Source organism: Eretmochelys imbricata, chromosome 10 (assembly GCF_965152235.1).
Source record: "Eretmochelys imbricata isolate rEreImb1 chromosome 10, rEreImb1.hap1, whole genome shotgun sequence".
In the NCBI taxonomy this organism is placed as follows: domain Eukaryota; kingdom Metazoa; phylum Chordata; order Testudines; family Cheloniidae; genus Eretmochelys; species Eretmochelys imbricata.
This window is the reverse complement of record NC_135581.1, coordinates 9,579,933-9,606,100: the sequence shown is the minus strand read 5'-3', so window position 1 is coordinate 9,606,100 and position 26,168 is coordinate 9,579,933. Positions and strand designations below refer to the sequence as shown.

The window sequence follows — 26,168 nt, the reverse complement described above, 5'->3', positions numbered from 1 at the left end:
AAAACACATCCTGCCCGAGAATTTTATTCTTGAAAAACTTACAACAGGGAGGTGCCAGGGAGCACCTTCTGGACAGACATCTATCACTTGAGCCCTTGAGCAAAGGTTCTAAACTCCAGCATCTCTTACTAGATACTGGACATGTACACTCATGGTCTGTTACCATGGGTAGATCACATCCCTTGTTTTGTCCCCACTGAGCTTTGGGTTATTTTCCTTCAAGACAGGACCCCTGAATCATCTTCTTTGAGTGCTTACCGAAGTGTGGCAGGTGCTCGCTGGGGATCACAACTAGCTGCCCGGACTGAGGATCTCTGGCAAACTGGTAGGCAGAAGGGATAGCACCCGCCATACTAGGGGGGAAGCCTGGAGTCATGCCTTGATGCAAGGATGGGTGGCCAAGTCCTAGAAGGAGAATCATCATCAAAATTCAGGTCAGACAATCAACAAGGGCTCCTGTAGACATTCATGCACTGGACATGGACAAATGAGGGGACAGGGAGAGAGAAGGGACACTAGAATGTCCAGCTGCCCACAGGGACGCAGCCGTACAGCACCTACAGGTGCATGCGATACTGCAGGTTATTTTCAGAGGGGTCTTTTCAAGAAACATCCCTCTTGAAATCAGGGAGGTGCCGTTAATCACCATGGTCGGTCACAGCAACCCTGTTCCTCTTTTATTCTTATGGGTAAGTCAAGAGCTTCACGCAACCCTCCCTCTCCCAGAAAGACTCACCATAAGGATGGCCAGCTAGCCACATGGAAGGGCTGCCCGTCCGGGGTAGCCACGGGTGAGCTGCCAAATGTGAAGCTGGGTCAGCAGACCAGCGCCCTGAGCCAGTCAGGGTTGGCCCCCCCGTCACCATGAGGTTGGAGTTCAAACCATTTGTGGCACAACTGGAGGGATGCAGCCGGGCAAAGTCCGCCAGCTCCTTGCTTTCTCTGGGCATTGGGGGGCAAAAACAGAATCGTTAGAGCCAATCTCAGCACTGGGCATGTTGCACGGGCAAAGGAACAGACTGAGAAGCACACAAGGGATGTCAATTAGCGATGAACCAGAGCACTGGGGAAGAAGGGGAAGGAGGAGAGTGCATCTGGAGATTACTGGAACCCTCAAGAATCAGTCTTCAAAGTATGGATGAGAGACGCAGAGAGAGACCAGGAGGACACACACAGTGCCCAGGGGTCCCTTAGAATAAAGAGGAAGGTTAATAGCAGGCTCAGCTTGCGTTCCCTGCGCTGGTCCTGTTCCTCTGTCAACCCGGAGCCATCTCTCTCCACCTTGCCTCTCATTTGGAGCAGCTATGGGTTGTGCCCCAAGGTCTCATGGAGTTTCAGTCCTTGTGGGGATGTTTGAAAGAATACTTTTGTTTGCTGATTCGGGCAGCTCTAGACACACACAAACGATGCCTGCAGGTTTGGATGCATTCTAGGTCCCCCCTACACTCCCAATTCCCAGCCCACTCAAGGACTGGTCTTTGTCCTTGGGGTCCTAAAGTCCAGTGCTCCCTGCTGACCCAGGGGAGAGCTGCACCAGAAGTGCTGACTCTGCCCAAACACGAGTGCTTGCCACACAGCTGGCTACATCTGTGACTTCACTCAAGAGGGTACAAGGCCAGGCACTCAAGCATGAGTCGCTAGGTGCATCCCCAAGCCCATGTGCACTGGAAGACGGCCTAGTTCACACCTGAAGGAGCAAAACACAGAACCTCACCTGAGTAGCTTCTCCTGGTCTCGCTCCAAACGCCCAGCCAGGAAGTGACTGTCTCTCTGGCGGGTGCGGTCGTCCCCGCAGTCATCATCTGAGCGGCCATGCCCTAAGACACAAACAATCAGCAGTTAATACAGGTGCTGTCCCTGAAAAGACAAGCAGCCCTCTTCCGGTCTGAGACGTGCCAAGTCCTCTCCCCTCCGCACCCGCGTTTGAAAGGCCACCGTCCCCACCAAAGGGTCACCAAAGGGTTGCAGCTCTAAGCCCCCAAGTAGCTAATAAAATCAGCTAAAGTGACGGGTCTGGGAGCAGGGACTTAAATGTGTCTGTTGATCAGAGACACAATCAAAATACACTATCTAAATGGGGACCCTGGGGTTTGGGGATTATTTTCTCACACTATTCCCGTCCCAGTCCTGTGTGGTTTGAAATATGTACTTTCAAGCAACTGAATTTAGTTAAGTTTGTCCCCTCCACTCTCCTGCTTTAATCGTCTGCCAAGGTAGAAGAGAAGGGAGGTAAGTCCAAGAAGAACTGATTCTTAAAGACAAAGTCCAGACTGCATTTCATTCTATGCGATCTGCACAAAGCTCACAACATCTGCGTGAACTATAGCAGCCATCCTGGGGTCAGGTTCTTTGGCCTGTACTGTACAGGTGTTCACACCAGATGATCCCAATGGTCCACTCTGGCCTTACAGTCTACAAATCTATGACCTTATGCATGCATCCACTCTGATAAAAGCACTCTGTGCCCAACAACATGTGTTGGGAGAGAGCTAGGACACAGATACTCCAGAAAAGCAATAGCCATCAGAGAAGCAACAGCCTTGATCCTGCAGTGCAATCTGTTAGCATAAAGCCCTCGTCTCTGCACAGAATCCAAGTGACTTCAAAGGGACTCTACCCAGACACAGGGAGGTGTTGCAGCACTAGGGCCTAGGATAAGATAGCAAGATCCAACGAGGGACTGGGCACTTACACTGGACACTTACCCAAGAGTACCCAGAGTTCTAACGACGAGTGCAAACGAAGAGTTCGGGAAGGGATAACCACCTCCTGCTTCAGGCTGTTCGACAATCTCTGTTAGGGATTAGGACGAGACCTTCACGGGGTACAGGCTGTCCTGCTCTACTGTGGGGATTCTTGCACCTTCCTCTGAAGCATGTGGTGCTGGCCATTGTCAGAGACAGGAAACTAGACGGACATCAGGGCTGATCTAGTCTGGCAATTCCTGTGACCCAAGGGTATTTTAGCTCAGGTTGCCTTACATTTTCCACCCCTTTTTCTAAAGCTTTTGCCTATGCCTCTTATCCCCACCCCAACCCTACACTCTCACAAACACGCACTTCATTATTGCCCTTGCCTAGTACCTTTTTTTTGGTAGGAGGGGGCTAATAAAGCCCATCCCGGTTCCCAGTAAATCAATGGCACCAGGATGATTTAGTTGATGTGGGTCCTGCTTTGAGCAGGGGGGACTAGATGACCTCCTGAGGTCTCTTCTAATATTCTATGATGCCTCCTTGTTCCCCTGACCAGACACACGCAGGTCCCCTTTAGCAGGCCCAGCTTTGGCCTTGGTGAGGCCCCACTCACGGCGGCGGTCCAAACTCCTAATAGCTGCCTCCCTTGAAACAGGGCGGCTTGCAGCCATGCTGCACTGCCTCACAGAACCGCACCTTTGTCCATTTACATCCCTTTCCCAAGGCCCCTCTGGCTGGGACTGGTGCACCAGGAAGCATCTCTTAACATCAAGTCTACTCTGCTGACAAGGATCCTTTCAAGGAAAGGCTCCGCTGTGTATTTCCGCAGACCTGGACAGCCTGTGTTTTTTAGCTGTCAAGATTCCAATTCCCTCAGCTTCTACTGTCAGGAAAAATATTGTAGTGAAACAACAACATCTCCCCCACCTTCTCCCCCTGCTTGCTTCCAGTGGGCATCAGGCGGAAAGGCACACGCCCGATTCTCGAGCATCTCAACCAGCCTTCTCAAGGGGCCTTTACATGGTGCCAGCATACGGCTCAAAGCGTGGCTGGACACTGCACTTTATGGACACTAGCTTCTACAGGCCGCTGCTTCCTTGAGCTGGCAGATCACGCTGGATGCCAGCTTCTGGCACCCATTAACCACCCCTTCCCTAGTTTTAATGGCTTCCACACGCTTCTCAAAGGCCGGCCCAGTGGGGTTGAGGCTGGCATGGAACAGAGGCTGAGATGGCAGCCTCATGCCCCAGTGAAAAGAGCAGCATCCTCTTTGCTGCCCCCGTGAGTGACTTCTCAGAGGACAGAGACAGGCCCCCTCCGGGGCAGAATCCCTCAGGAGCACAGTTTGCGCGCACAGGCCCTGTTGGGACGGGCTGATGGGCAGGGCATTTGGATCCTCTCTCTGGCTTGTAAAAAGCTACACTCCAGTGGCATTCTGTGCTGAGCTGCTTCATGCCCTCATGCTTCTCCCTGCTGTCCTGGGAAAACCATCATTCCTCCCCATGTTCAAACAGGCAACACCCCGGGGATTGTCTGATGGTCTTTGAAGGCAGAGCAGGGGGAAAAGAGAGGAGGGGAGATGGATTTTTCCAGGGACATCCAGCAAGTTAGCTGACAGCATGGGTTGGGGGGGTGACGGGGGGTAAGCAATCCCACCTTAAGTATGGCTTCTGCTCATCTACAGCTAAACACTGTGCTGTGATCCAACGCCAGTTGATCTCAGGGTTGGGATTATTTTAAGAGCTTGCTAACGTAGCCAACATACACACACCCGCAACCCAATCGCCCAGGTTTTTCCATTCAGAGCCCTTTTGATTTATTTAGTTTTAATCAAGGCCTGGCCGTCTTTCTGGCAGCTGGAATTGGGACAGAACTTTCGCTAATGGCCTCTCGGGCTGTTTTCCCTCCTTGGCACCCCCCCCTCCCCCACCAACCAGCCTTTTCATTTGCAGAACTTATTTTATTTATTTAGCCATCTATATTATTTCAGATCCACTAGTTATAGCTGGGCTTTTACTTTTTATTTTTATTGTTTTTAAACCAACCCCCTCCCTGCAACTCATTCTTGCTTACACAACTCCCCCTCCCATAAGGGGACAGTCCCGTTTCTGTACAAGCCAGCGATTGTCCCGGTCTGTGAATGCCCATTTTGTCCATCTATATGAACATGACGCATGGAGCGCATACAAAATTCAATCACTTATGCACAGAGGAAAAGCTTAGGTCTGTTTCCTTGGCAACCAATGCCGAGTACTAAATACCTGCATTTTACTTGCCAAATACTACAGATTAGCCAACTAAAGCCTGCTTTCTCTTTCTTAAAAGGTCTAAACATTCACGCACCGTCCACTCAGCGCAAGCAAGCTAATGTTATTAGTAGAATCTCTCTTGGCGCACAAGGGGAAAGGAGGGAAGAGAAAGAAAAAGAACGGCCTTGTTTTCTGTATGAAAGCCAATTCCATCACTTAGCAACAGACCCAGAGGCCTGTTAGAATTCAACCTTTGTTTGCAGCCTTTTAGTTTGGCTCTGTAAATTACATTTAATGCAGGTTGGGAGGGTCTGAGGGCCTAAATGGCTTAACAAACAGCCCCCCGTGTTGGCTATCAGGCCTTCTGATGGCTCAAGCCACAGCAGAGGAGAGCGTGGAAAGATGGAAGGGGGCTATGGGAATGGGATGGGGGGCTTACAGGGGAGGAGGCTGCTAACAGAGAGAAATATGACTCTCCGGACAAAGGTTTGGGCTAGAGGTGTGATGGCAGGGGTGATGAATCTCTGCCCCTCCGGAGAATTAAAAAGCTACGCTGAATGAACGTGTTTGTCTCACTCGGGCTCCCTCAGCACTGCCAATCAATCAATCAATCCTGGCTCAGACAGGAGGTCTGACAGGGAGAGTACTGGCCTGCGGGCTGACAGAGGAGAGGTGCCAATAGGAGGAAGAATAGGGAGGAGCGGTGGCAAGGTCAGGGGACACAGAGATTAGAACAGGGTCAGTTTAGTTGGCAAAGGAGTAGTGTGGTTTTATAACCGAGCACTTCAGCCTCTCAATAAAGCAGGAATGGTTCAAAAAGATGTTAATTTCCTCCTTAGCTGAGTTCCCATCCACGTACAAGTGAGCCCCAACTCTCTCTGCTAGGCTCTTGGACCCATTCCCCACTGAACCAGGCGTTCTTTCAGCAGAAGCCCTGACAGCCCCACTCTTGTTACCCCTTGTTGTCCGCAATCCCTTGGGTCTGTTTTTGTTGCAATGAGGGCGGGGGCGTGGGGGGGGGGGGGATTACAATATTTGGAGCATCTTTTTGGAAGTGGATTTTAGTGTATGGTTCAGCGCCCGGAGACCCTGGAAACACAAGGTCATTACCCCTCTGACCCCTCTATTCAATTGCAGGAGGATTGACTCCAGTTCTGTTCCCTTTGGACTGACTGTGTGTTTACTCTATTGGGAGCATGCATCTCAGAGATGCATCAATGCAGCTCTAAAATGCACTCGGAGAGCAGGATGGTATAGGCAAAGGCATCCACATACCTTGGGGAACCAACAGAGTAGAAAAGAGAGATTCATTATGGAAAATAAGATTCCTAACATGACAATATCTTTGGGAAGCCAGGTAAGGGCACTCATGGCCGCTCTACACGACATTGCATCGGCTTAACTTAAATTGGTGCAAGCCACCTCTTCACCCCAGGAGACACTCTGATTTTGGCTTGTGTAGGTTTAGCTTAATCTGCTTTTTTTTAAAACCAGATACAACTAAGGAAAGGTCTGTGAATGGGTGCATCCCCCACCCTCAATCTGGTCACCTTACTTTGGAAACACAAGCAAATGCCATTAGATGCTGAGGGGGATTTCTTTTTCCTTGCAAAAACATTTTGACAAGAGACCCCACTTTCTTGTAAAAAGTTTTCAATAAAATTTTTCAGGGGTTCATAAAAAAAGCCCAACAACTCTTCGATTTCTGGTCTTCAGCAGCTAAAAACTGAAACATTCGGGGCACAAATTATTTGGTTTCACAGAAAATCCGCTGCGCTGTCCCCCCAGCTGAAATTTGTCTGTTTTCAGTGACTGACAGCCGAAAGATTTTCAGTTTGACAAAAATTTTCAGGTTTTTCACCCCCAAAAAACGTACATTTCCCAGAGAAATTTCTGTTCTGATGAAAAAGCCATTTTTTGTCAAAAAGATTTCAAACGAAAACTCTAGACCAGCTTTAATCATAGCAGACTATGAAGGGAACGGGCCTGCCAGACACCACTGAATTCAGTGGGAAGACTGGTACTGACTTGATCTGGCTTGGGACAAGGCCTTATTTGAGCGGCCTAAATGTTCCTGCTGGTCTATGCCAGAGAGACTTGAGTTGCTCTTTGCTTGCTGATGGGCCTTTGGGGATAGCAATGGTTCATTTGCCCTTTGTGCTCCATTCCATTGCTCCTCCTGTCTGATTGCACATGAGGCTGTTGGCCGGGACAGTGAAAGTGTGGGGTCTCCAGCACCAGGACGCTCTCAGTTGTTTTGTCTTATCTGGAGGAAGGTTTTCATCCAGATAAAACTGGGGTACTACTGGTAGGTAGGGAAGCAGTTGGCCAAAGTGGCAGAGAAGATCTCCGCCCCTCCACTAGAGCTGATGTCACGATGGTTTTCAGTCTGGGGATCCTTCTGGATCCCCAGCTACTTTCTGGATGTCCACGCAGTGGTTGGTGGTGTGAGAGTGCCAATTACCTGTTCGTACCAAGAGCTGCAGCCTTTTATTCTGGGCGTTTCGGGAAGTCTTATGATGGCTACCAGTGCCTTTGCCACAGAGTGGATTGCTATAACATACTTGACAGGGGGCAGCTCCTCAAGGGCATTCAGAGGCTGGGCCCCAAAATGGCTCTCGGTCCAGGGCATCTTTTGCAGAGGGTGATTCCATACTTCCTTGGCCTCAGGCTTGTTTTCAGGTGTCATTGGATGGCTGGTTTCAAGCAGCTAAACCCTAAAGGAGCTGGGGGCTTGTTGCAGAGACCACCTCTCTCCCAGTGTGACATTGCGGGAGGCAAGATGAGCCAAGGTACCGGAGCCAACAGCTCACCAGGGTTTTCCATCAGGAGAGTGGCCTGTTCTGTGGAGCAGGTGGCAGCTTGTACACCAACCCCAGCTCTAACCAATACCAGTGACCGCCTTGTTTTCATGGGCACTCAAGACTGATCCCAAAGCTTTAACCAACCCCCATTCCCGCTACCCCTCCAAAACTGAGCCCATTAGCTTCCGGAAGGGATTTGTCATTTGTTTCTCACTGCCACACACCAACAGGTGTGCTTCCCAGCCATATTTGTGTTGCACAACAGCGGCATCCAGTGGCCAGCTGGACCAATTGCAAGTATGAGTTTTCAGAGGTTCTCTCTTAAAACGGCCCTGCTTCTATTTAAAACAAGGCCCAAGGTGTGAACTCAGTCAGGCAGCAGCCCCCTCTGGTGATCTCTGCACCTCCGAAAGGTAAAAGGCAGTGAAAATCAAACAGGCGGGGTGCTAGATTTTAAAGGAAACCTGTTAAAAATGATCAGAGAAAGTGTGTTTGTTTCTGTGTAGCTCAGGGTGGGGGTGGCCACATCACAACCAGGACGCAGGACAGAATGAACATAAGAAGCCTGATATAAAAAGAAACTCCACAAGTTAAATGAGGAAGCGAATGGCAGGTTTGCAACCCTCTGGCTTTAAAGCTGTGAAGCTCCATGTCTGTCCATCAGGCCTTATGACTAACAGCGAGCCAAGAGCCCAGCAGATGACTGCATTTAGCTCCCAATCTTGGGAGAATCTATTCTTTAACTGATGCATGGAGGGAGTTACATATGCAAACCCTCCCCAAGCACCCTTAGTCTAGCTGAACAGTTACTTGAATTCAGTCCCGTCTGGCTTGACTAATGCAATGGAGCAATTCGGTCTTAGCAGACAAGAGCTATGTTCAATGTAGTCTCTTCCCTGAGCAAGGGCTGAATTTAGGGTAGGGTCCTACTCGGTGTAAACCAGTTGTAAATAATTCTAGATTAAATAATGGGTACGAGATGTACCTAGTATTATTGGGGAGTGGCAAGTTCCAACCTGTAAGGCTCATTGGAACCAGGTGCAGGCGCCTGCTGGCCTAGGACGGGGAGGTGGGATCCCAAGAATGAGAACAGCTCAGGCAGCTGCAGGGCAAGCTGTTCCTGTATCTCACCCTGCCAAGGCCTTGGAGGCATGAAAGGGGAGGATTCCCAGCGCCCCTTCAGTCCCTTGCCTCCCGCAGAGGCTGCTCACAAGGGGAAGCTGGCAAGTCTCCCTGGTAGCAGGAGACTTTTGGCTTGCAGTACACGGGGAAGCAGACTGAGGCTACCAAACTCAGCTTCTGCGGTACGGCCAGCAGAGGGCAGCTCTCGCTACCACGATGGCTGGACTCACACCAGTGCCCTGGAGAGGAAAGGCTCCCTGGGCTCTAACCAAGCCCCTGAGCCAACCAGATCCCCCAACCAAGCAGCGTTTAGGTTTTAGTTTTCTCTGCCCCCATCCTGTTCTCATTCACCCCCCGATCCACAAAGGCAGCCTAGAGAGGGGAGCCCAGATCAGCCTCGGTGTCTCAATACATCCTTCCCCTCTGGGCACACCCCAGCATGGCAGAGTTCAGTCCCACGGGAGGGATCTCAAGGCTCTCAGACCGACCCCAGGGTCCTACCTTTTATGCTGCTCAGGGAGAGGGAGCGATCCCGGTCGGCCAGGCTGGGCCCCACTTTGCTGCTGCTGTTGTCCTTTTGCCGAGCAACCGCTACCGCTATGCCCACGGGCAGGTGCCTGACCTCCACCTCGCCCTGTGAGCCAATGCTCTCGCGGCCAAAGGACTTGGCACTTTCTGGTCTCTCCAGGTCTCTCTTCAACTGTTTCCCGGCTTGCTGGGAAAGCAGCTGCTGGATCTTGGAGGTGCCCAGCTGGGCGGAATCCAGCTTCATGTTGCCAAGCCCGCCGAAGGGGCTCTTCTTGCCGTTGCTTTGCCGAGCGGTCGTCTCCTTGGCAAAGCTGCCGCTGTACTTGATGAGGCTCTGCATGGCAGACCCTTCGCTGTGGGAGGTGGGGTGCAGAACGTCAGACGTGCCCCGGGACCCTACTGCTGAAGACCTCTGCAGGCCATTGGGGTCGAGGTACGCCTTCTTGACTTCCTCCTCCACCTGGCTGACGTGGTGGTGTTGGGCAGCCAGCACGGCCATCTGGGTAGTAGCAAAGTTGCCCATTTCAAAGGGTTTCCACTTGTGCTCGGGCGGCTTCAACTGCCGGTGGTCCAGGTGTTGCCTGGAAGAGTCTAAAGTGCCATATACCTTAGCTGCTTCTTTGGAGCCGGCCCTTTGGAAGCGGTCTCGTTCGCAGGTGCGGTGTTCTGGCTCCGGGCACGCCCTCAGCAAGCCCTTGGCGGCCAGGAACTCCCTGCTTTCCGGAGAGCCCAGCCCGGGCCGGTTCAGAAAGGGTTCCGAAGCCACTTGCCTCTTCAGCACCATGGAGTTGGCCCTTATCACGGATCCCTTCTCCCTCAGGGCCTCCATCCTTTTGGCATCGCTGTGGCAAGAGAAGTCCTGGGACAAGAGCGTGCGGGAGGCATCGGTGTGACCCCGCTCTGTGGGTGACTGCAACACACCCACTTTGCCCATGTCCTTGTCCTTCGCTTTGTTGTCCCGGGCCTGGGAGGCGATCTGGATGGGCCCATTCCTCTCATCGTAGGCCTCGACCGAAGGCACAAAGGTGGGGGCAACGACTTTGTGCTCCCGCCCGGGCTCCTTGGCCGGCGGGAAGATGGTGTACATGCTGGAATGGACAGACTGGGGTGGGAACGCAGAGGAGGGCGTCATTTTCCCTGGCTGGGAAGGGTGCGGGGAGGGGCAGCTGCAGGAGATGTGCAAAGCGCCCCCCGGGGTCATGGCGGAGTCACCCCTTTTCAGCCTGTCCGAGTGGACATGAGCAGAAGGCCTCATGTTCTCGTCGTGGCGGTTGGGGTCCTTGGCACAGCGGTCCTGCTCACTCCCAAGAGCTTTCAGCATGGGGTCCCCACCACCGTTGCAGTTGTTGAGCGAAGAGGTCTGTAGTGGATTCTTGGACTTTGGTTCCCCGCTGCCAGCCCCCCGGTTTGGTATGTGCTCGGCTAGGAACGGGGACAGCCGCTCCCCTGCCTTCACTGGCTTCTCCAAGCCAGTCCCTTTCCGGTCGCCGTCGGGTTTGGCTTCCTGGGTCAGATCCACTACACTGCGAGGCCTGGGCTCCTCTTTCGGCTTGCCATCTTTCTTGGGGAAGTGCAGGGAGAGGTCACTCCGACAGGCCCGCTCCTTGCCGGGGGTGTCTTTCAGGCCCTCCTTGGAGCTCTTGTGCAGGTGCCCGAGGTCCTTCTCGCGGTGCAGGGTGCTTGGCGTGTGGTTGGCCACCGTCCTCGAGACGGGGGCTTGGGGGTGCAAGGCAGACTGTCCCGCGTGGCCAGATAAGTAAAATCCATCTGCAAAATGAAATGGAACAAGATTACCTTGGTTTCTCTCCACTGCAGACTCCCAACCACGACTGCTCCCATCAGGAGCCCAAAAACGCTCGGCTGTGACTCACCAACATGGGGAAAATGGGGCCAGGCCAATATGGGACGAGCATTTAGATGCTCTTGGCAAGGGGGCAGGACAAATCCCAAACCTTTAGTCCTCAGCGTTAGCAGAGAGCCAGGAGTCTAGTGGGGTTCCCAGAACACATCCAAGCCCCACCAAATCCCAACCATCAGATTGAAGGGGAGAAGGATCTTGCCAAGAATCCCCCCCACAATCACAGCACCTCCGTCAAAGATAGGCCCCCAGGTCACCTGCCCTGCAGTGATGCAACGGAGAAACTGCCTGAGACTTTAAGGGAGGGGCACACGAGCCTCTCTTTTTCTGAAGGGGAGGGCACCACGGGCGCGTCAGACCAACCCAAGAACCTGCTCATACAGAGTCTGCAGAGTGTGTGGCTCATACAGAGCCCGGGTGAAGGGGCTGAGATGGGATAACTACGGTTGTGAAGGGTTAATGACGCGCATTTGATTGGTCAAGATTCTTCTGGGGTCTCCAGGTACTTTTCAAGATCAGCCTCTCAGCCTCCTACCAGGGTCAGCTCTCGGAGCACAACCCAGCCAGCAGCTATAGTTCTGCATTTTAACTCCGGACTGGGCTCAGCTGGGACCCCTCCTGTCACCCATCATCAGACAGCACACCCCCCTTAACCCTTTAGGGACTGGGACAAAGTTCCAATGGTTTGACGGCTGGCAGGTAGCCTGGTACGGGCTCACGTGGGACAATCTAGGGCACTGGCTGCCAGGGCTGAGGTTCAGGCCCCCATCGCACCAGGTGTGAATTGAACGACACCCACCAAGTCCCGCTCTCCCATCCCTCCCCTCCCGCAACTGTCAGCCTGGCCGGAAACCCCTTCAACACAATGGCATGACGTGTCCAGGGCTGAGCACAGATATGTTTTGAGACACAGCTGGTCACTGGGATGGGCCAGCTCCAAGCATCGAAGGGTTAATTCATGAGGCTAGGCTGATGGGCCTGTCCCTAACGGCATCAGCCGTTTGGTATTTAAGTTTCCTTATAAAAGGGCTGCCCTGCAGAGGCTTCTCCCTTCTAGGGAGCAGGGGAAGGGAAGGGATCAGAGCAACCCAAGGGCTGACTCTCTCTGGCTGCTGGGCAGAGGATCTCCGGACATGGAAGAGCATGCTAGTGAAATCTGATTGCCACCATGGGAATCTGTCTTAATTAGAGTCACAGATGACCCCAGGCAGACAGGGGAAGCCCCCATAAGCTGTGATTTGCACCGCAGCAGCAAACCCCCATTTCCAGCAGTGGTTGTTCGCACTGGTGCCCAGAGGATTTGACCTGTCTTTGCTGGTGGTTCGCTCTGGTGCAGCTACGTTGGTGGCGGGGCCTCCATTCAGGGAGTGGTAAGGAGGGTGGATGGAGAGGTCTCTCAGAGGACGGGGATGGGGAAGGAGCGGCGAGGATAGAGAGGAAGAGCCCATGCCAGGTGCACAGAGAGGGACAACAACCCCAGTTCCAAACACACCGATGCAAGCAGACTGACCTTTCTGTGACTCAAAGAGGCTATGCTGACCCAGCTGGGCCAGGAGGGGGCTACCACTGCGGGGGGGCTCAAGGTGGCTTAGGGGAATGTACGACGGGTAGAGCCCATTGGGCAGATGGGAGAAGCCTGAAAAACAGAAGAGGAAACATGTTTCAGAACAGTCGGCTCCCTGTGTTGGAACAAACCCCGCAGAGCTACAGACTGTTATGGCTGGCAACCCCCCCCCTCCACCCCGCCCCGCACCACACCAGAAGAGGCGGCTTTGCTTGAACAACCCATTGTGTCACGCCAGGCTGCAGGGTGCTGAGAGTCAGACTCATACTCCAGGGCTCCGGAGCACCATGTAGATCCTCCCACCAGGGGGCGCTGCCTGCTGCCCTGATATTTCCCCTTGAAGTCGGGAACTTCTGTGGCTCCAGATCACAAGGCATTACTGCACCAGGTGTGTCGCCATCCCGCTGTGATGTAAGCACTGCCCCACTCCATAGGCAGCTGCAAGGAGTGATCAACGTGTCAAAATTTGCAACAAAACTCCCCATCGCAGCAATCCCACTGTAACCAGTGTTGTGGCAGCAATATCGTTGAGAATCCATAAAACAACGGATTGAAAGACCCACAACAGAATCTGAATAGAGACAGACAATAACTGTGGCCTGTGCTGAGAGCAGCATCTGGACGACCTAGTTAATATTTCAAATTATTTAGACGCTGTTCATGATCTTTTGCTATGTATATATTTACACAAGGCACACTGATGAATTGGCTATGCGCACCATTGCCACCTACTGGATGGAATCCAACCTGCTTAATTTTTGTTTTACAACTTGTTTTTCAGGGTTTATTAGTTTTGGTTTTGGTTTTCTTTTAACAATTTTTGAGTTCTACGTAGATGTCAAAAAATTAGCTTTGTCTCTGTATATACACGTAGTACTGTTTCAAACAGCACTACATTAAAGCACACTAGAGCACCCTTAGCACACACCAGCAGGGTCTACACAGATCAATTAACGTGCAACACATTACTGTGCTTTAGAAATCATACGGCCGTAGTCCACATTACTGTGCAGTGTAAACAAGCTCTTAGAGATAAGCCTGGGATCAGGAACATCACCTATGTAAACGAACTGCACTGGGAAAGGAGTGAAGTCAACATAAATTGAGTAACTATTTCTGGTATTTTTCTGATGTGTTTTGGATGAACAGCGATTTCATTTATTTTGTACTGGGGGTGTTTTACTGGTGTTTATTGGTTAAAACCAAAACCCCCAATCCCTGGTTATAACCCCTATATGGCTCACTCCTAATGGAGATCTTTCTTTGGCCCAAGTTCTTTTCAGAGCAGGATGACCAGAGCTTTATCCTAGCAGTCACTGTGATGTTTCAAGTGGCTGAAGTGGAGAGCAAAGAGACAATTGCTAAATCCCAGGTGGGACAGATTTGCTACAGTTCTATGCATAATTATATAAAAACATCGCACGTACGCCCTTTGCAAGCCATGAAGTGTTCACACAGGAACATTCAGGCTGTGAGTGGACTGCGAAATGTGCCTTTTTATTCCATGGGCTGGACAGAGTTGCGTAACTCCTGAGCACTGATGCAACTAGGAGATTTATTCTAGATTAGTGACTAGTACGTTCATCTAGATCACGCTCCCTTGCCAGGAACTGGGGTAAGGAACAAATGACTGAAAGTGTCCCATCTGGCAGGGCCCATGGTTACAGTAAGGGGAGGAGACCCAAACCCATTTCCCTTGCAAACAACCACTTGAGTCTCAATTCCACAGCTACTATGTGCAAAAACCAACTGAAGTCCGTGGGAGTTCTGCACACAGAGCAGAATCAGTCATGAGAACGCGGACATTTTTCAGAAGGCAAATCAAGTGAAAGTTTGGCAACACATGGGAGCAAATACTCTCCACGCATGCTCTTCAAAGTGGTAAGCTCTCAACTTTGCAGCTGACCTAGCTGTCCCCACCAGGCACCTGCCCAGGCCTTTGGGAAAGGGGGGTGGGGATGGGGAGAGGCACAGAATCTAATATTTCTATTTCTAATTCGGGGAGGCGAATCCATGTGGGAATGGTGCCAAGAAGGTGTTGAAGAAGTAGCTGCTCTAAGGGGGTACATGCAGGGCACCATCCCATGACCCACTGTTTCATTTTCTTCACTGCCCACCGTCAGCTCTACACCAGGGCCTTATCCAGGCTTCTTTCCTGAAGATCTCCCACTTGATGCAGGTCCACCCATGCAGGACTTTCTAGCAGCCTGTCCACACTGGCGACTTTGCCAGAACTCCCACAAGTGGCAGCCTTGGTAAGAAATTAAGGAAAAAAACGCTGCTGGAGTGGACAGGATCAAACAGTCTTCAAGCCCAAGTAAGCATGTGTGATTGAAGCCTGGTTCTAACAAGGGCAGGGGATGTTTTCTGCATTGGCTGTTGAACATGGCTAGTTTTTTAGCACAGATCTGCCCTATGAGGTCCCATCTATCCAGACTGTAGAACTGAATGAGGTCAGTGGCCCAGAGATGGCTACTTCACCTTGATCCCCCTTTCCACGCTGCGGCTGCAAAGGCGGTTTCAAAGACAGAGGCATAAGAAGAACCTGGAATCAGTTTGCTACTCACTAGCCACTTGCTGAATTTCCTGAATCGCACGTATCGATTCCCCCTCCCTCTAGGCAAAACAAAAACATAACGTCTCGGGCTTTCTACGGCCCCCAGAACAAGGGAGGCGATGGGCGCACAAGGCAGGGAGCTACTCGGGAAGGAGTTCAGGTGACCAGAGCAAATCGCAGTCACTAAGATCTCCCCTCTGCTCTGGCTTTATAAGGGGAATCCATGCACTGGTGGGAAGACACAACAAACACATGCCAGCAAGGTGGCATCTGGCCCAGGCCAGAACACGGGGCTCACACAGCAAAGAGGGGCTGCGACAGGACCCCTGCTCCAAACGTTCCGAATGTTGGGGTGCTTGAAGCCTGCACCAGGCTCTGAATTTTGCAGATTGGCCCCTATCTTTATAAGGGACCAAGGTAAAACCCAGATCCAAACAACCGCAACGTGTACACAAGACACAAATCCCAACTCTGCCACTTGAGCCCCTCTCTAATGTCTCTAGCGCTTCGGGTAACCCTGAGCATACCCTGTGAGACAGGTGTGCATGATGGTCAGACCCCAGGAGGAGCACCTAGCTCCCAGGCCTGGGAACACAGCACTCAGCCAGGCCTCTCTCTCTCTCTCTCATAGACACACACAGTTGTGGAGGATCCCACTGAACTGCTGGGCACAGCAAGCCTGGTGGTCTGGGAAACATACCCCTCCTCCCCTTAGCCAGGGATGGAGAAGTCCCAAATCCTCCCAACCAAGCCAGATCACAGCACAGGGTTACATCGTCACCAGCAGCCAGCGGGAAAAATGGAGAATGAGCACATGATGAGAAAACCCTCTTTGGGAAGGGGGATGCATCCATTGCGCACCTGTACACACACACAGCTTCCCACTGAACCCCCACACCAACCACAAGAGAAGACACAAGTAGGGATCTGGAGGTCAGACGACTGCTTAACACACGTTGCTCCTTTTGCCGGCTGTGGCCTCGGCAAAAGGCACCGGATACCTTGCTGGCCCCTGCACCATGTGGCAAGGCCAGAGGGACAGGCTTTATTGCAACAAGCAACATACAGCTTACCCCAGACACAGGCTTCTGCATGGGAAGGGGGCAACCCATGGCCCTCTCCCCCTGGTGTCAACGGAGCAGAAAGCTTTGCAATCCAGCACAACATCCTGGGCCAACAAACACCTCAACAGTCCCCACAAGCTCTGCCTTGCTGCTCCTCCAGCTGATCGCACGACCCTAGCCCGTGGCATCAGGGGCACTGCCAGCTTGCACAGGGGCAAAAAGCTATTACTGAGCACCTATGGCCACAAGGTGACCCAACCCCATCTCCCACCTGAACGATGCTCTGAAAGCAACGCTCCCCTCCACCTCGCTAGGAGAGGGGGCAGCCCCAGAAATCAGCCACTGCCATCAGCATTCAGGTTCTCTCTCTCTTTACCTTCATGGGAGTGAGCAGCCCAGAGTTGCACCATCTGTAGGTCGGCGGGGGTGGGTGACCTGAAGGACAGGTCAGAGGGTAAAGGGGTAGGGCTTCCATGGGGCGTGGAGGAGGTCCCTAGTCCGCTGGCCACATACCCACCCAGGAAGGCCTCACCTGAATGGGGGAGGATGGAGAAGAAAGTCAGGGTTAGGTACCAGCTTTAAAGCAGAGGTTCTTCCCAGCTTGCACCCCTCCCACTGCCATCTGCCATGCCCCAGTGCCCACTCCCCTATTGCCCATTAGGAGGCCTAATGAGAAAGCCCTGCAAGATGAGCAAGTCTCTGGCTTAGGAGCATGTTCCCACTTGGTTCCCCCTGGCCACAAACCCTTGTGATCTGTAGCGAGAGGGGACACATGGGCCCGTGCAGGGGGAGCAGGGCTGGCAGGCAGCAGCTCTCTCGTTCCCATCCCCAGCTCTCGTGCTGATTCCCTGGGCAAGACTGCTGCCCCTCAGCGTCCCTTGCTGTAACACGGCGGCAATGAAATGGACCTGCTGGCGGGGGCGTTGCGAGGATGAGCACGGCTAAGACGTAAACCACGCCAAGAGCGGTTAGTACAGGAACTTGGTGGATGCAGCTGTGTCAGCCCAGCCGAAAAACCTCTTCATCTTTGCTCTGCTTTCTAAACTGCAGGGGGAGGGCTTGGCCCGGGGACTCACCAACGAGAGGAGATGCGACAGATCAGACGATTAAACACAACCAACCACACAAACCACACACACAACGGGGACAATGGTTGCTCTTTGCTCTGAGGGACTGGTACGGTGGGGAGGCAGATATGCCCAGCCAGACCCAGTTTGGGTTAAAAGTCCCCAGAAGAAAGTCTTCAGAAAGGATCGCCCAAAATCTACGCGGACCCACAGCGAAACAGGAGCAGGGAGTGCGCGTGAGTGAGATCACCGCGTAGCCATTTCCATCAGGACGGGCGGTGAAAGATCCAACCTGCCCCCTCTGGTCTCATATTTCAAACCCGCTGAGAGTGGAGCAGCCTCTGAGTTTTGTCCTGCAGGCTATTTCCGCCAGCAAATGCAGACCCATCCCTGGACCATTCAGCACAGGGGCTAAGTGAAATGATGGCAGAGGAAAAGAAAACACTTGCAAGCTCTCCCTGTGCTTAGAAGAGGCCAGAGCCTCCCCAGGCGGGCGGCTCCAGTGCCCAAGCCAGACAATGCACCACACGCTGCTGGCACGCGCCCGTATCAGCGGAACCGTGCGCCGCTGTAGCCCAGCACCTTCCAGGAATCGCACACCCGCCGCTGCACAGCTCCCCTCCCGGCAGACAAGGACTGTCGCCCTGGCTCATAAGGGCCGGCTATCGGAGCATTGTCAGCCAGCTCCCCGCGATAGGAAAAGCTGGTAGATGGCGGAAAGGCAGAACAAGACCTTTAAAAAAAAAAAAGGCACCTACCCGGAGATAAACCTAGAGGCAGATGTGAGAGAAACCGGGCATCACTGAGGGTCACTCATCCCCACCACTCAAGGCAATCAAGCCTGTTGGCCCCGCGCTCCGTTCCATGCAGGCTCCTTGCTAGTGACCCAAACCACAACCATTACAAGGCCATGCCAGGCAAAAGCAGGACTCAGGACGCACGACCCACGGCCCATGAGATCTGGCGCAGGACGGGGCTCCTGGAACCAGCTGGGAGGCAGCAGGCTAGCCTAGATATCCCTGGTCTCGACGGGGCAGCGGGGACAGAGCCAGCCACAGAGCCAGCACAGGGAACCCACAGATGGAACAGCTCATGCACAGAGAGGGTGTGGGGAGACACCACCATGTGCTGCAGCGATCCCTTCCCCTCAGAAGCCACAGACGCTTCGCCGGAAGCTCGGTGGCCTCTGAGGCTGTGCAGGAGATTAAGTAACTTTCCCCCCACTCCACACATGTGCACAGATGCCGCCGGTTGGCCAGTTATGGGGTTTCTGCCTCTTATGAAATAGTGCTAACGGCCGATGCTGTGCTGGCCTCTTGAGCAGCTCTTCTGATGGATGGATGTGTTGGCGGGAAGTGGGGAGATCAGAGAGAGAAGTGGCGCAGGCCCAAGCCAAGGCCTGCAAGGAGCAGATGTGCCCATGCCCTCTCCCCTAGATCACTGTAAACAGCAACTGGGATGTGAGATGGTGACACAAACAACTCACTTGGCTGGACAACCAGTTAAACATTAAAAAGCTCCATTTCCCAGCCGAGGAAGAAAGAGAGAGGAATCCCAAGTGCACTAAATACGCAGCCTCGGAGTCCGGGCCGCAAGGTGTACTAAAGGCCAGGGGTTGTCTCATGCCTGCACCACCTGGACAATGAGGCAGGAGTGGTGCTGAGCACTAGAACTAATTACCTGCAGTCACCTGCCAACCTAGTGTCCTGCACCACTTGCATTTCCGGTCTCACGCTCGGAGTTAGCAAGGGACCAGGCAGGTGTCTCTTATCCCCCGAACCATCAAGGCTACTGGGACTCACACTTAGCACAATTTGGATCCAGCTCCCAACACCCCATGGTTTGGGGAGATGGGGAGGGTTCAGATACCTGAGAGTTGCGTTCAGACCCATCTCTTGTTATGAGCTAATAGAAAAGGATCCATCCACCTTCTACAAACTTCCTGCCGTTACGTGTCGAAAGATTCTGCATCAAAGGGGATCACAGAGGACTCTAGGATCAACATGCGGGAGCACTGCATGGGGATCCGGCATTAGCAGACCCTCATTCCAGTCTGCCATCTCAACATTTCCGGAGAGCTGTTCTTCTCCGGGTTTGCAGACTCCAGATTTTCTCTCACAGAAAATGGTGGTTTCCATGTACAGTGCAAAGGACAGCTCAGGCCACCTGGAGCCAACCGACCCAGCTCAGGGGGGCTGTTTGACATTTCCACCTCCATCGTCTCTCACAGTGATAAAAGCCTGGGATGGATAATGGGGGAGCAGATGCCAGAGCGTGTCCTGAGAGCATGGAGACATGAACAGGGAAATATACAGCCCTGTAGTTAGCCAGCATTCAGAGCTGCAGCAAAAGACAATCTGAGGCTCCGCCAAACTGCAGAAAATATAGCACTAATCTATCAGCAAACACACATCCATAATTCATACCCCCTGCCCGTGCATGCAGAGTGCAGAGCCCGCAGCTCTTGGGCCAGGCGGTGATAAGGATAGGGCATTCCTTATACACTCTAGTATAAACCCCTCCCTTCCCAACTTGGAACATGCCCCTCAATGAAATGCCTCCCCGCTTCCGGCCCCCTGGCAAAGTAGCTCCCACACGTTCAGTATTTTTACGGAGAGTCTAGTGCCTATAAGGAAGGGAGGCCCAGAGAGAGCCACACACGGCATCAGCTGCGGCTGTGCAAAGGGAATGTGGGCATACTTCGATCCAGACCCACAACGCCCCTGGCTCTGCTACCCCCTCCAGGGCAGAGACTGCAAGTTGTACCACCAGATAGGAGAACTGTAGGGATGCGACAAGCATCTTCTAGGGACAAGCAGGGGTTTCAGCCAAAGGTCTAGAGAATGGCAGCCCGCAGGTGGAGTTCCCTCTAAGCTGCAACAGCCTATTAAACACCACGCAAGCGCTCAAGGCTGCTGCAAGGAGAGATGCCTCTCCTGCAGCCCAGGACCTTCCGCAGCTGCAGGAGAGGTGCCTCTCCCCACCAGCCCCAGACCTGCCACAGCCAGGAGAGAGGTGTCTCTCCCCGCCAGCCCCAGCCCATCCCAGCCCCGGACCTACCACGGCCAGGAGAGAGGTGCCTCTCCCCCCTGGGCCCCAGCCCATCCCATCCCCAGACCTGCTGTGGTTGGGGGAGAGGTGCCTTTCCCACCCCAGCCCAGGTGCTGCTGTAGGGAGAGAGAGCTGGGGGGAGCCCTCTCCCCACACCATAGCTCTGGGGCAGCCTGCACCCCAAACCCCTTATCCCCAGCTCCACCCCAGAGCCCGTACCCCTAGCCGGAGCCCTCACACCCCAACCCTCTGCCCCAGCCCTGAGTCCCGTCCACACTCCAAACCCCTCCACCTCACCCCCTCCACGTGAATTTTGTGATGTGCACCAATCTGGAGGCAATGTGTCACACATCACCTCCATATTGGTGCACATCACAAAATTTATTCTGCACATGCGTGCGTGGGAAAAATTAGAGGGAACCCTGCCCCCAGGCTTTCATTTTATACCCCCACTGCTCCCAGACACACAAATCTGACTTGGTCTAAACTGAAACCAATTAAAGAGAAAGAGAGAGAGAGATCTAGGCTGAGATTGCCAAAGGAGCCTAAAGCAGTTGGGTGCCTAATTCCCTTACGCTCCTTTGGAAATCCCAGACTTAGCCTGCATTTCCAAATTGAGCCCCTTTAGGGAGCAAACAGACACAGCATGTTGGCTGGACCCCAATCTCCTTCAAAGATCCAGGGAAAAACGTGGAATAGAAAGAACCCTTCCTGGTCATTTCTCCTGGAGACCCAAGCCTAGAGACTAGAACTGAATCTACCTACCCATAGCCAACAGCTGCTTAGGAGGAAGGTGTTGTGGCTAAAGAAGAGACCTGGGAGTCGAGAGAACTGGGTTCTAGTCCTGGCTCTGCCGTTGTGTTCTCTTAGGCAAGTGCTTTGGTCGTAATAATACTTCCCTTAGAGTATGAATCCATCAGTGTTGGTAATGCTCTGAACTCACAGAAGTGTAGAACTGGAAGGGACTTCAATAGGTCATCTAGTCCAGTCCCCTGCACTTGAGACAGGACTAACTGATAACTAAACCACTCCTGACAGGTGTCTGTCTAACCTGTCCTTAAAAGCTTCCAATGATGGAGATTCCACAACCTCCCTAGGCAATTTATTCCAGTGCTTAACCACCCTGACAGATAGGAAGTTTTTCCTAATGTCCAACCTAAACTGCCCTTGCTGCAATTTAAGGCCGTTGCTTCTTATTTGATCCTCAGACTTTAATAAGAACTATTTTTCTCCCTCCTCCTTATAACAACCTTTTATGTACTTGAAAACTGTTATCATGTCCCCCCTCAGTCTTCTCTTCTCTAGCCTAAACAAACCCAGTTTTTTCAATCTTGCCTCACAGGTCATGTTTTCTAGACCTTTAATCATTTTTGTCGCTCTTCTCTCGACTTTCTCCAATTTGTCCCCATCTTCCCTGAAACATGGAGCCCAGAACTGGACACAGTTCTCCAGTTGAGGCCTAATCAGCGCAAATGGATTCCTTGGATGATAGTATGGAAGCTTATTGTTACTTCACTGGCTGCCAGCCACCCATCTAACACCCATCTCTGAAGTGTCACACCCACCCCAATGTGCCCTTTTCCTCCCAAGCACTTGGGTTAACCCACCAGTCTGTTTCCGTCCTCAGGATGAGCCAGGCGAGTAGGGTTGGGCTGGAAGCAGAAAGGAAGGAGCAAGCTTATTTCTGACCCTGGCAGGCTCCGCATGGGACAAAAACACGTTACACTCATAGCCTGAAATCCAGCCTCCCAACTGGCAGGCCCAGCAGAAGAGCACGTACAGGCCAATAACGGAACCCACAAAAAAAATTGCAGAGAGAGCAAGAGCCCCAGCGAGAGACACTCCAGAAATGGGCAGCTGAGCATTTAGCATGTCCATAGATCACTGTACAGAAAAGAAAAGGAGGACTTGTGGCACCTCAGAGACTAACAAATTTATTTGAGCGTGAGCTTTCGTGAGCTATAGCCCACTTCATCGGATGCATTCAGTGGAAAATATAGTGGAAATTCCACTGAAAGCTTATGCTCTAATAAATTTGTTAGTCTCTAAGGTGCCACAAGTACTCCTGTTCTTTTTGCGAATACAGACTAACACGGCTGCTACTCTGAAACCTGGCATTTTACAGAAAAGCAGATTCTTCAGGCAGATTACCTAATAGAAACCATTTCCCCTTCCCTGTATCTGCTCTGGGATACACAAGCCAGTGTATGCAAGCCAGCAGCACTGCAGAGCTCAAAACAGCAGCTACTTCACACGCCCACCCACCGTAATAGCTGCAAACAGCTGAGAGACAGATTGCAGGACAGTGTAAATCTTTGCCACCTCCTCCTTTGTCTCTCGGGTCAGTTCTAGTTATGCTTTAGGTGCCGAGGCTGTTTGACTCAGTGCCATATACAAGGCAACGAGCGATACACGGGTGCCAGCACATTCAAGGCTGAACTAAACCCTGTCTCATCAGCTCATTGCTAGTGACTGCTCCTGTATCCTTTGCACTTTGGTACCAGTCTACCTCCATATAGCTATTCTAGAAGCTCCTGCCATAGACCTTCCTTAGAAGCACCCCAAGTTCACCAACCTTTGCATGCCAAAGTCCCCCCTAAAGTCATCCGACACTGCCTTATTATCAGCCCATGTCCCATGGCTAATGATGGCTTCAAAGAGCCAATTTGTGGCATTGATCCTGCATATGCCCTGGAGCATAGTGAAAGTTTCAATCACAGCCCCTTGACAGGTAGCCAGGAGACCAATTTAACTCAATGTTTCATCTTCCGGGGGCTCTGGAAACTGCCGAGATCTTCCTGACATAAACGAACTGCGTGGCTGAGCAGGTGGTCTCACATTCTTAGTCTTTGGTGCTTCAAGTCCCTTTGCCGCCAAATCCCCACCTGACGAGCTGCCCCACCTGACGAGCTGGTGCAAGTTAACAGCCCTGCATGGACTCCTGCCTCAAATACACTAGGGAGTCTGGACCCAGACCATTAAAAAAATTCATCTTGCTCAGTACTGACTATTGTTTTCACCTGCTCTGGTATGGAAAGAGCAAGTCCCTTAGTCAATGGGTAGAGAGGTGGCTTTGTTACCCAGCATGCTCTGCAAGTGACTTCTGCATCAGTTATCCCTTGCTGAATGCTATGCAGTGACTTCGTACAACACTCTCACTCCGTGACCCACCGCAGATATCCCTGAGCCTCGTACGCCCAGTCTAGGGAAAGGCAGAGGGGGATTCCATGGACAACAAAATCAGAGTTTTGCAACATAAAAGTTCCAGCCTTCTCGCCCCACAACTGACACAGCTAATGAGACTCCCGTGATATTTTGCTGGTTCCCGGGAGGGAGGGGAAGCAAGACACACCCAGCGACACTGAGGAGGAGGAGAGGAAGAATGATCAGGTGGGTAGGAGTGCTAGCCCAAGACCTGGGTTCAGTTCCCCACATGCGTATTAGCCAGTTTCTTGGAGTGATAGTCCCATTTTACAGATGCAGAAACAGAACACAAGCGGTTAAGAGTCTGATTTTCACAAGTGCGGAGCACCCCTAGCTTAAGAAGTCAGGCCTTGCCCAAGGTCCCATAGGGAAGCCCATGGCAGAATTGGGACTACAACCCAGCTCTTCCAAGGCCTGAGCTTTCCCCAGCAGACTATTGCTCCCCTAAAAGGAAAGATTTGATTAGCATAAAGAAGGGAAACTAACAAGCAAGAAGCCAGCTGTGAGGCCTGGGCCAAGAAAAGGGTCCTTGGGGGGAACATGAGGACAGGAGCAAACGAGGAGAGGGAGGAGAAGAGAAAGCAGCCAAGCCAGGCATCAACATGTGCTTCTCAGGCAGGATGGAACTGGGACCTCACATTCCATGGCCTTGGTGAAGGCCTCATTGAGCAACAGGAAATTAAAAACAGCTGAACCAGCCTCCCTGCAATCTGCGGAGGGCTTTTGTACCTTCCAACTCACCACCACTTCCCCATTCTTTAGTTCTCCATTCTGCCCGCAGCCAGCCGTTTGGACACAGGTCAAGGAAAGAGAGGACTGGGGCAGGCTCAGTGCGTGTCTGTCAGTGCCTGCATCTGCACTGAGACCTTGCAAGCTAGAAACACTCAGCTGCCTCTTCTTGCTCAGTGGCCCATTTACCTGCATTGCCAATAAATCTGTTTGGTATTGGATGGCTTTCCCTGAGCCGCTCCGGATTTACAACACTCTCAGTCTGACTTGTATCCTGCTCCTGCCTTTCTGTAGGGAAGCAAGAGTTTTAACTAATGTCCCAAGGCTCATCCCCCGACCTAGCCTTCCTGCCTCAGTTTCCCAGTTTACTCCACACACAGTGGGAGCTGCTAGTATCTCACACCAGCTGTGAGCCAATTCCCTAGCCTCTCTTTGGCCCAAAAAGAGGAATTTGGGCATAATTCTAAGGCTAGAAATCTGCATTGCTGAGGGGCACCCTGCCCCCCTTTTGGGAGCTGTGAAATAGGCAGCAAAGGCTTCAGTTTAGTATGACAGAATTTCCCGGCTGCTATCCCCCAACTCTCTTTCCAAACCACAAAGTGGCTGACAAAGCCAGCATCTGAAGGATGCTTTGTTGCTTTGATTGATCAGATTCCTTTTGCCTATGATGCTCATGAAGCCAACAATGGCATCATCCTTAGCAGCTAACAGCCAATCCCATGGAGGCACATTCAGGAGCAGCAGAGGAGGGAGAGAGAACCAGGCCACTGATTAATGCCCATTGCTGACAGGGGCACAAGACTTATGCCAACCGACAGAGCCCAGTGATTGTAAAGTGACTCCTCCTACAAAAACACTCCCTTTCCCCATGGCAAACAATCAGCGGCTTGAACTGTTTCTCCTCATCCCTGCAGCTTTGCTAGACTAAAAACCCCAACAAAGCCGGTTTGCCAGCCAGGACCCTCTAAGCAAAGCCTGCTGTAGATGACTGCAGTAGAAATCTTATTCCAAAGTCCCGGGATCAGAGGGTTTACTTTAAAAATTCACCCCTTGGCTCCAGAATCTCAGCTTTTGGTCTTTTTTTTTTTTTTTTTGGAGGGAGGACGGGGGAAAGGAAGAGTGGCTAGTCCTTATGGTTTTGAAGAAAACCTTGGATATGTGAAACATGGTTAAGTGAGGTCTCCTGAGTGTCAGGGTCCTCCTTAAAAAGACAAACCACAGACACAAACAAGGTTGAGCTTCAACTCTGTCTCCTTTGTTTACCAGGGACCACACTGCCTGGAACTCTATGCAGCATGGAGGCATCTAGTGGCGGAATCGTATACTGCGCTGAGTGTGCAAACAGCCTGACACAATAGCTCAAAGAGGTGTGAACCACCCACATTCATTTCAGCTGGGTGTTAATTATAAAATATAAAGATGACAATGTCATTGTCAACAAGTGACTATCTCACTGCTGATCATTTTAGCAAAATCACCTAGTTAGGACTTGTCTATTCATGCAATTTAATCCCATACAAAGTAGGGTATGAACTTAAAGCAGATAAACTATTCCTGATTAAATACGTGTGTTGATGCTCTTATTCTGGAATAACTCCAGGTGTAGACAGGCCCTAAAAGCATTTAGCTCACAATCCCAATTCATCTACAAAACTTTCCCAAGTGCCCAATGGTCTCC

The 26,168-nt window shown here is 52.1% G+C and overlaps 1 protein-coding gene across 3 annotated transcripts in view; it reads right to left on the bottom strand.

The window, feature by feature from the left end:
• TNRC18 (trinucleotide repeat containing 18) overlaps positions 1-26,168 on the bottom strand; it is an 87,084-nt gene that overhangs the window by 42,014 nt on the left and 18,902 nt on the right. For 2 of the 3 annotated variants that reach the window (XM_077829087.1, XM_077829089.1), the window contains exons 2-7: positions 16,816-16,971; positions 12,765-12,890; positions 9,370-11,163; positions 1,715-1,817; positions 737-942; positions 259-405 (exon numbers count right to left, since the gene is read on the bottom strand). In XM_077829087.1, coding sequence (XP_077685213.1) covers positions 259-405; positions 737-942; positions 1,715-1,817; positions 9,370-11,163; positions 12,765-12,890; positions 16,816-16,971 — 2,532 coding nt within the window. The remainder of the gene's footprint in view (positions 1-258; positions 406-736; positions 943-1,714; positions 1,818-9,369; positions 11,164-12,764; positions 12,891-16,815; positions 16,972-26,168) is intronic. The other variant, XM_077829088.1, reaches the window with a different exon arrangement.